The sequence below is a fragment of the Phaethon aethereus genome (genome assembly GCF_964289735.1).
Source record: "Phaethon aethereus genome assembly, chromosome: 2".
NCBI classification, from domain to species: domain Eukaryota; kingdom Metazoa; phylum Chordata; class Aves; order Phaethontiformes; family Phaethontidae; genus Phaethon; species Phaethon aethereus.
Window position 1 is genome coordinate 110,243,477 of NC_138582.1, and position 13,403 is coordinate 110,256,879.

Genomic DNA, 13,403 nt, shown 5'->3' on the forward strand with positions numbered 1-13,403 from the left:
CCAAGTGCTCATGATGATATCAATTTATTGTTTTTTCTGCTTGGCCATGTAAGGTTTTGTCATTTGTAGTGTCTATTTTATAAGTAATTTTTCATGTGTACTTTTTATTTCTCTGTGGCTGTCCAGGGGCCACCATCAGGGTAAGGACCCTGTTGCACTATGCACTGTACTAACACAATAAAAAAGGCCATCCAAAATATGACTCAAGTTTACTTTTAATGTAGTAACTATATGTGAAAAGGGTGTGTGTGAGAGGGGAGTGTAGATGGACCCAGCTAACTGTGGCTCCCTTTTATTGAAAGCTTTAGACAAAGATTTTTTGTCTCTCAGAGCTGTGCTTGTAATTATTTATGGCTTCCAACATTCAGAGTAGATGCCCAAAAATGGCAGATGATGTCTTTTTTATTCTGCAGCAGGAAAAAAATTTAAAAAATACAAAGCCGGAGTATCATAGAGTGGTAGAGTGGGAGACAGAACGGACCGGTTGGAGGTAAAAATATGTGCTCTGACTTCATGGTAATTAGAGGTGGAAAACTCCTATAACACACTGGCAGAGGATAAAGGGCACAGTCACACTGTAGGTGCTCAGTTTTGACGGGTATGTGAGTGAGGAACTTGCCTACTTTAGACATCTTTTCTTAACTACTTTGCTTCACTGTATGCATGAGCCTCATGAAATGTAAAGCCAACAGGAGACCCATTCCTATTTCCTGCTGTAACACTGGAAAACATAAAAGGGTGAGTGAAAGGGTTTATAACTGTATAAAGCATCGGTTGTTAAGAATTCATACTAATAGACAGCTGTCAGCAGTGCATGGCTAGAGACAAAATGCACTACAGTGGTTCAAGCTCTATTTTAAAAACAAAGTCAAGATGTCTAGGTCTAGAGGATATAAAAAGCTTAAATCATGCAAAATAGTGTAACAGCAGTCCTGTGACAATAACTACGTTCATGATCTTCTTAAAAAATAGATTCACTGTTTTATTAGCTTTTTAACAAAATTTTACATGAATGTTTTTTCTTTTCTTTTAAAATGTAAGAAATTATACATGTGTGCAAGGTTTCTGAATGAAAAGTAGGAGCAGAAATACTTCTTTTCCTTGTCCTCAGAACAACTGTAGCAAGGCAAGGTAGAGAGACAGAGACTGAATTGAAAGTGACTTAAAAAATAATTAATTTTCATCGTCATTTAAATTGATATTTTTTTAAACTAGCGTTTAAACCATGACGAAAGGCTGCAAAGTGTTAGGAAAATCTGTGGACAAAACCTTAGATGAACATTTAGCATCTACCACATTATAATGTTCTTGCAAACACTTAAAGAGAAAAAAATTATATTCAATGGAATCAATCTGTTGACATCATTTGAATTAATAGTGTGCATAAATATTTGAAGCATCATGGATACAATTCTACTATTATTAAAAACAGCTTTTCATTACATCTTATTATTGAGTCACGGAAAATATTTTTCTACGTTAAAACTGAATTGCTTTGGTGAAACCAATAAAGAATAAATTAGACTTTCAATAGGCTAACTAAGCAATTGTGAACACTTTATTTAAAAAGTCCAACTGACAGAAAAAAAGTAGTTTACAAAGTACCAAGACCTTGTTTAAATACTCAGAAGTAAGGTTCTTAAAAGCATCTAAATCAATTAGGACCAGAAGATCCATTGGATTCAGGCCATATAAACTCAGGAAACAATGCAGCTTGGTTGGACCATTTCAGATTTCCTCACTCATGGCATTTCAATGTATAAGATGATGTTGATCATTAGGATTAAAGGTAAGGACTAAAGAACAGACTGGTATGGGTGGCAGTATAGCCACCTGACCAGGAAGAACAAGTGGATGAGACCTTCTAGAGACAGCTCGAAGTAGCCTCATGTTCACAGGCCCTGGTTCTCACGTGGGTCTTCAACCATCCTAATATCTGTTGGAGGGATGGCACAGCAGAGCATAAGGAAGGTTCCTGGAGAGCATCAACAGCAACTTCCTGATGCAAGTGAAAGAGAAGCCAATGAGGAAAGATGCTCTCCTGGACCTTACACTCATAAAAAAGGACAGGCTTGCTGGGGTTCTGAAGGTTGAAGATGACACCAGCTGGAGTGATCATGAGATGGTGTAGTTCAGGATCCTGAGGATAGAGCAGCACAAAAAGAAGATGGGCTTCTATAAGTACCTAAGTGCTATTTAAGTTGCAAAAAGACTAGGGAAAATGTGGACCTACTGCGGAATGAGTCAAGGACCCTGGTGACAAAGGACGTTGAAAAGGCTGTGGTAATGAACACCTTCTTTGCCTCAGTCTTTACTAGCAAGACCAGCCTTCAGGTGTCCCAGGCCCTAGAGATCAGGGACAAAGTCTGGAGTAGGATGGTTGGACCAGATGACCTCCAGAGGTTCCCTCCAGACTCAACCAATTGTGACTGTGTGATTCTGTGATTGCAGATACTGCATGGGCTATTTACTTACTGAAAGATTCATTTTAGTCCCATGGGCAGGATGTTATTAAAAACAGACACTTGTCCTTTGCTGAGACAAGCATTTTAAAATGTTAAAATATCTTTTGAAAAAAAAAAAATTTGCACTTCAGTTGTGTCTCCTAGCCACTCGGTCTATCCCTTCATTTGTTTCATGGCTCATTAAGAATTACATTATTCCTGCAAAGTGGTGAAGAAAAGACTGAGATATTCAAAGATATTGTTTTCTCATAATCTAGTGATCAGAGCATCCACAGATGGAGTGGAAGGTAGATATCTGAAACTCATGTGGGCAGAGAAAAGGAATGCACTGGGAACAAGTGCCAAGTCTGGTCATGTAAGGTAGGCATACTCCACTGAAATGAGAGGTCTTCATGTACTACTCAGGTGTTACAAAGGTGCAAGTACATCTGGGCATGCCAGAAGATACATCTTGAGGAAATTCCTTTGGAAAATTTAGGCTGATACACGCTTGACACACTTCCTGCTAGGTGGCATCTGAGTAGGTATTTTGAGTATAAAAAATTTTGTACTGAGATGCTTAAGCCAGCTGGTGAGTCTAGCTTCTGATACCTTGTCTTCAGGAGGAGACACATCCAGCCATGAAATAAACCAAATTCAGTCATTACTGTCAAGAAGAGAGGAAGATTGTTCTTCTAGTTTGTTTTGGAACATGTTGCGTTAACCCTGTTAAAGCAGAAAACTCAGTGACAAAGTTGGCCTGGAGAAGTCAATGGAGCTCAAAGTGCCATTCTGCTACTACTTACCACATGAACTAATGCAAGAAGTCACACAGTCACTTCAAAGAGTAGCAGGAGAAGAAAGTCTTTATGTATCAATTTGTTGATTTCAGTTCTACATGTGATTTTTTATTTCAAATTACAGAAATTTACAAAGAAAATGTAAACTATGTAAACTATAAAGCCAGTAAGTGAAGCAGACATCACTTCCTAATGTGTGGCAGAACATAGAGAATATGCAAGCATATAAAGGATTTAACAAAGCCAATGTAATAGATATCCTTCTTTGATTAAAAAAACCTCTGATTTTTGGAAGAAGAGAATTGTTACAGATCTATCATATTTGATTTTCTTCCAAAAATTGCAGAGCTGGAAAATAGAATTGCACAGATTGTTAATGAGATGGATGAAGGGTTATCAGAAAATTGAAGGACTTCTAATTTGGTTTGGGTCAAGTCATATTCAGTATTATAGTGAATACCTTTGAACAAGAAGTCAGCATATGTCTAAATTTTTTTTTTTTTCCAGTAGCACAATGTTGGAAAGGTCAGAAAATAATACCTAACAAATGGGATGCCAGTGTAATTGGCCAAAAATTCCTAGGATGCAGTGGGCATGGTAAGTATTAATGCAATTGTACAAGGCACTAGTAAACCATTATTAGAATTAATGTGGATAGTTTTGACAAAATGTGTTTAAGAAAGAAGAATTCAAGGTGAATTGAGCAGGGAGGACCTTATTAGCACAACAAGAGAAAGGAACAAGAGAAAATATCTTATAAGAAGAGATGATGTGAGTTTGTCTTGCTCAACAGCAATTAAAAGCTGAGAAAACATATGATTGCTCCATAAATACACAGGGGGAGAGTAAATCCTAGGAGAGGAAAATAATTAGTTCAGCCAAAGAACAATACTGAAACAAGAATGAATGTTTATAAACAAAAGATGCAAATAAAACTGTTAGAAATCAAAAGTTTTCTAGCCAACAAAGGTCTGAAAGTCTGAAACAGTTGTCCAGACTATTTTCAATAGAGAGTTGGACAAATGTTGGGAGCTAGACACGGATTATGGATCGTGGTTGTCTTGTGTCAGTGAAGATCTAAATTAAAGGACCCATAAGGTCTGTTCCTGTCATGTGCCTAAGACATCTGGTAACTTTGCACAGTACAATAAGTAAATAAACTTTCTGCATGAAAAAGATCAGCACACGTGTAGAAGGTAACAAAGCATATGCAGTTTAGCATGTAACTCAAAGTAGACTGGAAATGAGGGCAAAGACCTGAGATGAGCTTGTGGGTGGTAGGGCTACAATCAGTTTGCCATGTGTTGCATGCATTCAGTGCAATACAAATCAAAGTTAGGAAGAACTATGTTTTTGAAAGCCAATAAGTTCCCACCTTCAAATTTATGTGAGCTGTAACTGATTTATAAGACACTCTGCGTAAAATGACTATTAAAGTGGCATTTATGGCAATGAGAAAAGCATCCCAGGACCCTTTAAAGGAGAGGGGTAATGCTGAGGGGATGCTATATGGCACCGCGCAGTGCACGGACACAAATGCCATACTGACATTGAGGTGGACCAAAGCAGAGCAACCTGTACCCAAGCACCCTGTCATAGTCCAAGCTAGTTATAGAAGAGCTATTGATGACCTTAATCTCCCCACAGCCCCATGCCTAGGATTTTCTATTGGTCAGTTTTAGCCAGTTCCCCAGCTGGGATGTTTATTTGCTGTCTTTGGCTTGCTCCCACATGCCAGCCTGGGCACGTATTCCCATCTACTAATTATGAACAAAGATACAGGTAGAACTGTAAATTCCCTTTTTGAATTGCCCTGTTTGAACAGCAGGCTTTTCTGCATCACCTACCTCATCTGAAAAGAAATCTTTACCATCTTTAAAAGAATGGCACTTGCAGTTCTTCAGACTAGGGTTTTTTTTTTGTTTGTAAGTTTCATATTGTCCTGGAACAGGATGAGATTTTGCAAATACTGCTGTAAAAACATTTGGGTCAAAAATTTCCATGAAGAACTTCGATGTTTTTCAATTTAATTTGATAACTTCTTACTGGCCCCTGGGATGAAGAAATTCCTCAGTGTCCTATGCATTCTTTGACGTGAAGCTAATGCAGCATGCTCCCCTAGGGGATTTTTTTTTAAAAAAATGACCTTCTGCTAGGAAAGCAAAATAACAACTCAATTAAAAGAAACAATGAAGGTCACACAGATTTCCCTACCCAGCTAGAAAGACAAAGTAGTGGAAAATGTAAGCTGCATTTACATTAACATATGGGAATTTAAAGAGTATCATGTAGAAAACTCAGTGGTACGGTAGAATTTCATTTTAGAATGCCTCTGGAGAAAGAAGTGATGTAGTTATTAAAATTTGTAAAAAAATATATCAATCAGTCATGTGTTAGAGCATTCAGTCTGGAGGAACAAATGTTGTCTAGGCAGAAGCAAACAGCAATGGGAATCATGGTCCCTGGTCTGTCACTGCTTCTTGTCTGATTTTGGAGAAGTTATGTCTGAACTAAGTAGCCTAGAAATAAACCAAGCACAAGAAACAATGCAGGACTTTTCAAGTGCAAATGTTAGGTATTAGAGTACTGTCTGTAACCCTTGCCCAAAGAGCAAGCAGACCTATCCTGAAGCCATATCACTACACTCATGAGCAAGCTACTCCATGTAGCAGCCCAGTTCACTGATCACTCCTTGGGGAGATTTTTAGGGCAACTGGCGTTGCAGGGGTTATCAGCCAAGTCACAACTCTGAATATAGGGGTTGTAAATATTTCTAGCTTTCTACAGAAAATTAATAAGAAAGCTCCTTCCTCTCCTAAATGTTCATGCCAGGATCAAACACAAGCTGACTTTTATCTCTCTAAGTCTCATCTTTTTTTCTGTTGCAAAACTGACTTGCTGTTTACTTACTTCAGAATAACAATAGTGAGACACAATTCATTAGTGTCTGTAAATTGCTTGGAGGTGCTCAGATAAGAGGAGCTACAGAAGTGAGCAGGGTATCTTTTTCATTACAATTATATGACAGTGTCATCAAAAGAGTTTTCTGGAAACAGTTTAATTCACCACAGGCTTTCTAGAGCAACAGTCTTGGGAATCTGAGAGAAAACAATGATGGTAGACGCATCTTCCCAAATTCTCAGGAATATGCCACTTCCAAAATTTGCTTTCAGAAATACAAAATGCCAAAACTTGGGATTCCTCTTGATCAGAAAATTCAGATGTGGTGTATTTGACAAACACTTCACAGGTGTGAAGTAGTTGGGTTTTCATAGTCATAACTCTCCGAAGTATTCAACCTAGACCCTATAAATGTACAAAACTGTACTCTTGCTCATTTGACCCTATTCAGATATATTGATATTCAGCTGGATTTTAAGTAGTGCCCTGTCTGCAGCAGAGTTTTAAGTTAGGATCCTGGAGACCTATTTCTCTGCTCCTCAATGCCAGGAGACTCCAGCCAGGCTCTGTTATGCAAATGTACCATTTCTGGGGAGGAGTGACTGCAAGGAAGAACTGAATGGGGAGGGGAGCTGAGAGTCTTCAAGAATTTGAAATTAAATTCTTGGCATGTTTCATTTGGCAACATTCAGCCTTGAAGTGCTTAAAAAAAAAGAACACTATGTTTGCTGGTGAAGACCTGGAGGATCCATGTTACTGCTGGCTGACATACAGGCTGCTGTTTCATCTGTTTCATCTCTGTTTCATGTGTGCTAGGCCTGCCCCTGACCTCTGTAACAAGGGGACAGAGGCAAAGGCAAAGGGTGAATTAGGACAATGGCCAGCTATACTGGTTAGAAGCAGTAGGTGGGTCTCTTATGGCAGATGTGTGTATCTGATGGGCCACAGAGCTTATTTCAGTTCACAGGGGTATTGCATGCTATAGGCAACTCCTTATCACCTTTCAGAGCAAGTGTCAGCTCTACTGCATGTACACAGTATAGTTATATGGTGAGTGGACACGAAATTTCATAGATGCTTTCAGGTACACACTAGGGGAGCAAATGAGGGGCTCCGAGAAAGATGCCAAAAAATTCCTTGAAGTGACATTCAAACTTTTTGGTGGATTGCTTATATGAAAGGCACTGACAAGGAACTGTCTGAGACTGTTGCCCTGGCAGGCTTTGTAGCAGCAGCTTACATAACTCTGGGTCCTAAAAGGTAGGTCAAGGTTAAAGAAGGCAAAAAATGCCCATGGCAAGGGGAGGAAGGGACTTGTATAAAGGAAAAAATTATGTTCTCAATGGTGTTTTTATAGAAAGACTTGATTTTAGGTTGAACCCTCCCAAAACTGTATAGGAAAGCTATAAAAGAGAAAACATCCTTTTTTTTTTGTCTCTCTAAAACCCGGTTTTAATTTAAAAAATGTCTGGAAATTTTGACCAGAAATGTATGGTCTCTGGAAGCACTGCTTTACAGAAAAATTTATACCTTATCCAGCTACTTCCTTTCTAAGCAATCCTAGTTGTTCTCAGCTGACCAGCCAGCTATACAAATAATGGGGTTCTGTTGATTTACTGATATATGTAAAAACTGAGGCTTCAGGTAATCCTACATCTCTGCCAGCTGTTCCATGAATGGTGACAAGTACGAGCCTGCCAGAGGAGCTGCTTGATAAATAGAATAACCAAAGACTTCTGCCACATTCATAGTAGCATTTTATTACTGTTTTTTTCATAACAGTCTTCCTTGTCAGCTGTTTGGAAAAGATTTCTTAAATCAGAGAAACATGTTCTTCCCTTCCTTCCTGTATTCCCCCTCTCCTGAGAGATGGCAATCTGGCTCTTTGCTGAAGACATGTGAAGTTACTCCTCAAGATACTGCAAGATTCCACCTCCTTTTCTTATAAATCTAGAGAGTTAGAAAATAATCTGTGCAGTTATTAGACCTTAAGAAGCTCCAAGACAGCACACCAATAAGATAATTTAATGAGCATTCCTAGTGACAGCTCTTGTGCTCAAAGTAAAACACACTATAGTAAACTCCTTTCCAAAGACTTGAAGCTAAGAAGTTTTATAGACCAAATGAGTGGTTTCTCTAATATATTCACCAAGTGCAGCAAGCTGAGTAAAATACTGGATATTGTAGAACTTTTCAGGTCCTGGTTTGTAGAGCTAAGCTTATGCATCACTAACCATATATTACAGGTATACACAGGTATTTCACATGTAAGGGAAGAAGAAAGGAGAATTTTCACTGTCTGCTCGCAGGACGTTGATGCCAACATTTACCTTTTGGAATTGTAAAAAGTAAAAAAAACAAGAAAATGTTTTGCAGTAATTTATTCTTCTCCAATGAGAATTGTACCTGTATGAGAAGGCAATGAACAGACAAAAGCAATGCACCCACTGTTTGAAGTGCAGCAGCTTGCAGTAAATATGTGATGATGGTCATTATGCAAAAACCTTTAATACAAAATAGCCATTCTATGACAGAATTTGATGGGTTAGTTAGAAAGCAGCTTGGCAAAGGAAACCTTCTTCAGGGTTTAGGGGTAATCCTGTAATTACCTTACTGACTTGAGTTTATGTTCCTGTTAAGAAACGAATTCACATATTAGTTTTATGGGACCTCTGTAAAGAGGAAGCAAAGTTTTAAGAAGCAGCAGGGTCTATTGTAAGTCATGTAAGGAAATTCTGAAATCTTGAAACTATTTCTCATTTCAATGAATTCTAACAAAACGTAAGTGCAGACTAGAATGAAACAAACAAATATGAAAACTGTATTAAAAAAATCATTAAATAAATGTGTAATTCAGAAGAGAGAATGAGTTTCACTTTGTTATTAAAACCAGAGTATTCCACTCTTTTAAAGCTATGACTGGAAGAATATTCAAGTCACAGAAAGGCCTATTTTCTGGGGCTCTGAAAATTTCAAGCAATAATTTCCAGGAAAGAAAGAGTAAAGTAAATGCAATTATATCTAATGAACTGCTTTGTTCTTTTAGCAAATACACTCAGCATAGTTTTAAACAAGTGTTATCTATTACTTTAAACAGCAATAGTACGTTTGACCTTATAGACTGTTTTTACAGATGATATTTCAATTTCTACCATTGGATATTTGTAATCTAATGTTTAGCTTCAGGTACATGAAGCAGAGGTTGAATTTATGCATATGCGAAATCACAGCAAAGTCATTGGATCTCAAGCATAGGCTTAAAATTAAATCCCTGTTTAATGATACTCTTGGGGACACTGCTACGTACTTTCTTGAACTGGTGCATCTATTCAGTGAGCCACTGCAGTGTGATTATTATTTAAACTGTGTGGAGTTCAAAAGAATTATAGTTACTGCCAAGTCACCTTCTTTCACTGTTAGTTCACTTTAGCTAAGTGAACAGTATGGCTGGTCTGATAACTACGGTGGCTGAGAACACCTTCCATAAATTAGAAGAGCAAGAAGCATTTGGAGATATTCACCTCAGCTGACTGTAAATACTACTTAAATTCAAAGTGAAATTAGAAATAGCTGCAACTTTATATTAAAGGGCTCTTAATACAAATTAGACTATTCCTTGTGACTCAGTAGGAGCTGTTTTAATTTGCACCAGTTGCAGATTACAGAAAATTGGGATTAAGCAACATCAACTAAATTCCTTGTACAAAGAAGCTGTCACCCACTTGGAACTTGGCACTTTACTTTTACCCAAAAGGAAAATTTAGTTACATTGTAAAGGGGTCTCCTGGTGGTTTCTAAATTTCCACAATCTAATTTGTGTGTTTAGACTTTGGGAAGTGTCGAAAATGGCTTTTTGTTTTAAAATTAGATGTGTGCATGTAAATCACATTGAATCTGCATAAAAATACATTATTTGGGTTATGCAAACAATTACTTTCCTTCAGCATTAGTGACTTTTGACATTGACTTTTGTGCATCAGTATTTAGAGCTGGGACCTTGGTGTCAACGAACGGCTCCTGTAGCAAAAGGAAGCACAAATAGTTTACCCAGTGCTGGAGTGCAGGGAGGCAGCTTGCTGCACTCATGTAACCCTGCTGCTGTAATGTGCCATGAGAGGCTGTAATAACAGCCACACGTAGCACAGCAGGCCTGTCACCACTCTTGTTTATGACAGGGTAAACTGGGTCGAGGGAGAACAAAGCAGACATAGAACATTTTTCCCCCTAATTCAACTGCTTCAATTTCACTATGCCGAGATCAGGTAAAGCAGAGCATTTTGTCACCTTCCTTGGAAAGTTTGCCCCATGGCCATTAAAAATCATTTAAAAAATGAAGTTAACTTGCCTCTTGATACCATTATGCCCTCTTTTTCAGATCAGCAATTTTATTAACAGATAATGCTGATAAAGATTTATTTTTATGAGATTTTTTTAGGGCTTTTGAATATCATACTCAAGTTTTCAGTTCTTCATCTCCTTACAGTGCTGATTTGGATTGGTCTCTCTTTTTTCTTTCCCCTATTTCCAAAACAGCCTTGAGATAAAATAGAAACTCACACACACCTGAAGACACACACTTTAAAGAAATAAATGTGCCACGCAATTTTGAAAAATCTTTTCAGGTCACTGTCATTTTTATAACTAATGTTACCAGTTCTATCCTTCTTTGTATTACTCCCCTCAATAAAAAATCCAAATATACTTCAGTGCTCCTCCCACATTAGGCAACTTTAGAATATGTCAAGCAGCTTGATTTGGAAGTTTTTTCAGAATTTAGTGAGCTTACACATTAAAACGTGAGTGATACAAAATTTCTTGAAATCGACTATCTGACACAAACCTACTTCAGGTGCCAAGAAGAGTGGTGGGAAGCTCATACTTACATTTCAGCTCCACTTTGATGAAATCAGTGTTCCCCAGATTCTCAAGAAACACCCCATCTGAGGCTGATGTTTTGAAATAGAAAGAGATGTCTGCGCTAGTTTCCCCTTGGAAGGTGGAGAAGTGAAGGTAGGATGATGAAGTAACAAAAGAAGCTGCGTTCCAGTAATTCCCTGAATGGGATAGACAGGAAAGACACATGTTTCAGTGCTCCCTCAAAAATGTCTGGAAAGTTGAAGCTTTTAATGTCAATATATGCTACAGTGTTGTCCATGCTGAAAAAAAAAACAAACACATTGATTCTATTACCTCCTTTTTGTTTTTCTGGACACAGTATGTTAGGTTTCAGAAGGTAGAGTAAGCTACTGGTACATTTAAGTTCCTAATTTATCATATTCAGTCATACACAAATGTGTTGCTACTACATGTTTAGTGTAGTAACACTGAACTAATGAGAGATCAGACAGATGGGCAAAGCACGAATTTGGTGACTGCCTCACCTCAGGCACATGTTTTGCTTTCATACATTGCCTCATGTATAACTTACCTGTCTGCAAATTTACTCCACATAACTACACTCATTTCTTCTGAAAATGTAGCTATGTCTATTAGAGGTCTATTAATATGTATCACATGAAAAATCAAATGAATGAACCTAAGCAATACAGACATAATTAACATATGTCCCTAATAGTCCTCTAATACATTTCCACTGGAGAAACGCCATAACTAATAATATTCAAGAACTATAACAGTACTTTAGGCAGCATGCCAGTCAACATTCTGTGCAATGTAGCATTGCATTGCAAAGAGAAAATATTTCATAAGCTACAGGTGATATGGTAATCCAATGAGAGACTGAAACAGCTAATTCTACTTTCACCAGGATGCTTATGTATTCAGATTTAGAAATTTATTAATGTATCACTCATTAACTCACCACATCTGAGTGCTCAGTATTCCAGCTAATGAACACAATAAGAAAATACTATCCATTCCAGTCAAAACTCGCAAAGATTGGTTTTCCGTTATTTGATTACTGAACTAGGTGATAATGCGATTATTTCTCTGGTTAGAACTGGATGAATACAAATGAGCATGCTGAAGCTCCAGAAGCTCAACACTGCTTATATATAACACCACTGGCCCACACCCAAGTCTGAAGTGTTATAATTTGTGTAATTTATTATTCACTATTTAAATTTAAATTGAACATCTGAATTCACAGACGAAGGCTTTAGGGTTAAACACATGCATACTATTCCCTTCCATATTTCTATCCCATCCCCTCCATTTAATTCTGCCTCCCTCAAGAATGCAGACTGCAAGGCTTTGGAAAAAGAAGCAGCTTTCCATTTACTTTAATGCATCCCAGGAGGAAAGTTGTAACTGAGATTTTGTGTGTATACATGTACAGGCATGTGTGAGCAGTGCAAGGAAGAAGAAACGGGCTTGATACAGTTGAAATGTACATTCATAACAGATATATAGCTTTGTGAATTAACCAGCTAGGCTATGTCAGCTGGTTTTCAACATATATTACTATTTACCCCATTTAGACAAACTGGTGATTTCCAGATTGAATATTATTTATGATTTCAATAGAAATGTCAAAAATCATCATATCATAAACAAGCTTCAGCAAGAGAAGTCTGCTAATTAATTGCAAGGTCTTCCTCTGAAAACATACCCAGTGATAAAGCAAAAAAGATAGAAAAGGTATAGAAATTTATTTTCATTCATGGTCTCAGGTTTCTTTCCATCTCTCACTTTTCAGAGTGCTTCATCAATATTAGGGTTGCTTATAGTCTAGGTGCATGAGTGTCAATATTCTTTTAGTACAGGATCTAGATGGACTACCATGTATGCTTTCCCACTTGCAGATGTACCTGGACATCTACTTTTTCTTCTTCTGGAAGATACAGGTATGCTAGACCCTAGCAGCCTCTCAAAACAGGTTTTATTCCACTTGCTGAATAAACTCACGTGAAATAAACAGGACTTACACAAAAAGTCAGGAATAAACTAATGCCATCCTTGTTAAGGAGCTAATTTAGCTGCCCTGAATAACCTTGTGGAAATGCTTGCATGTCTTTACAAATTCAGTAAGTATTTTAGTCCCCTAGCTTTACATTCTCTGAATATCTTAGTGGGCATGGTGGTGTTGGGTTGTTGGTTGGACTTGATGATCTTAAAGGTTTTTTCCAACCTCAGTGATTCTGTGATTCTGTGAATATTACCCAATTTATAAGCCTAAAGCACAAAGAACATATGGCAAGCAAAAGATCTGTGAGAGCTACAGGGAACCTGCTACAAAATTCAAGTACTAATGGAGAGAAATATCTCTTCAGGGAGAAAGGATCCCCAGACACCTCAC

The 13,403-nt window shown here is 37.7% G+C and overlaps 1 protein-coding gene across 1 annotated transcript in view; it reads right to left on the reverse strand.

Annotated features, from left to right (window-relative positions):
* CNTNAP2 (contactin associated protein 2) overlaps nucleotides 1-13,403 on the reverse strand; it is a gene marked incomplete at its 3' end in the record, with an annotated part of 1,307,043 nt that overhangs the window by 140,840 nt on the left and 1,152,800 nt on the right. The window contains exon 16 of the mRNA XM_081996846.1: nucleotides 11,029-11,199. Within this exon, the coding sequence (XP_081852972.1) occupies nucleotides 11,029-11,199 (171 nt within the window). The remainder of the gene's footprint in view (nucleotides 1-11,028; nucleotides 11,200-13,403) is intronic.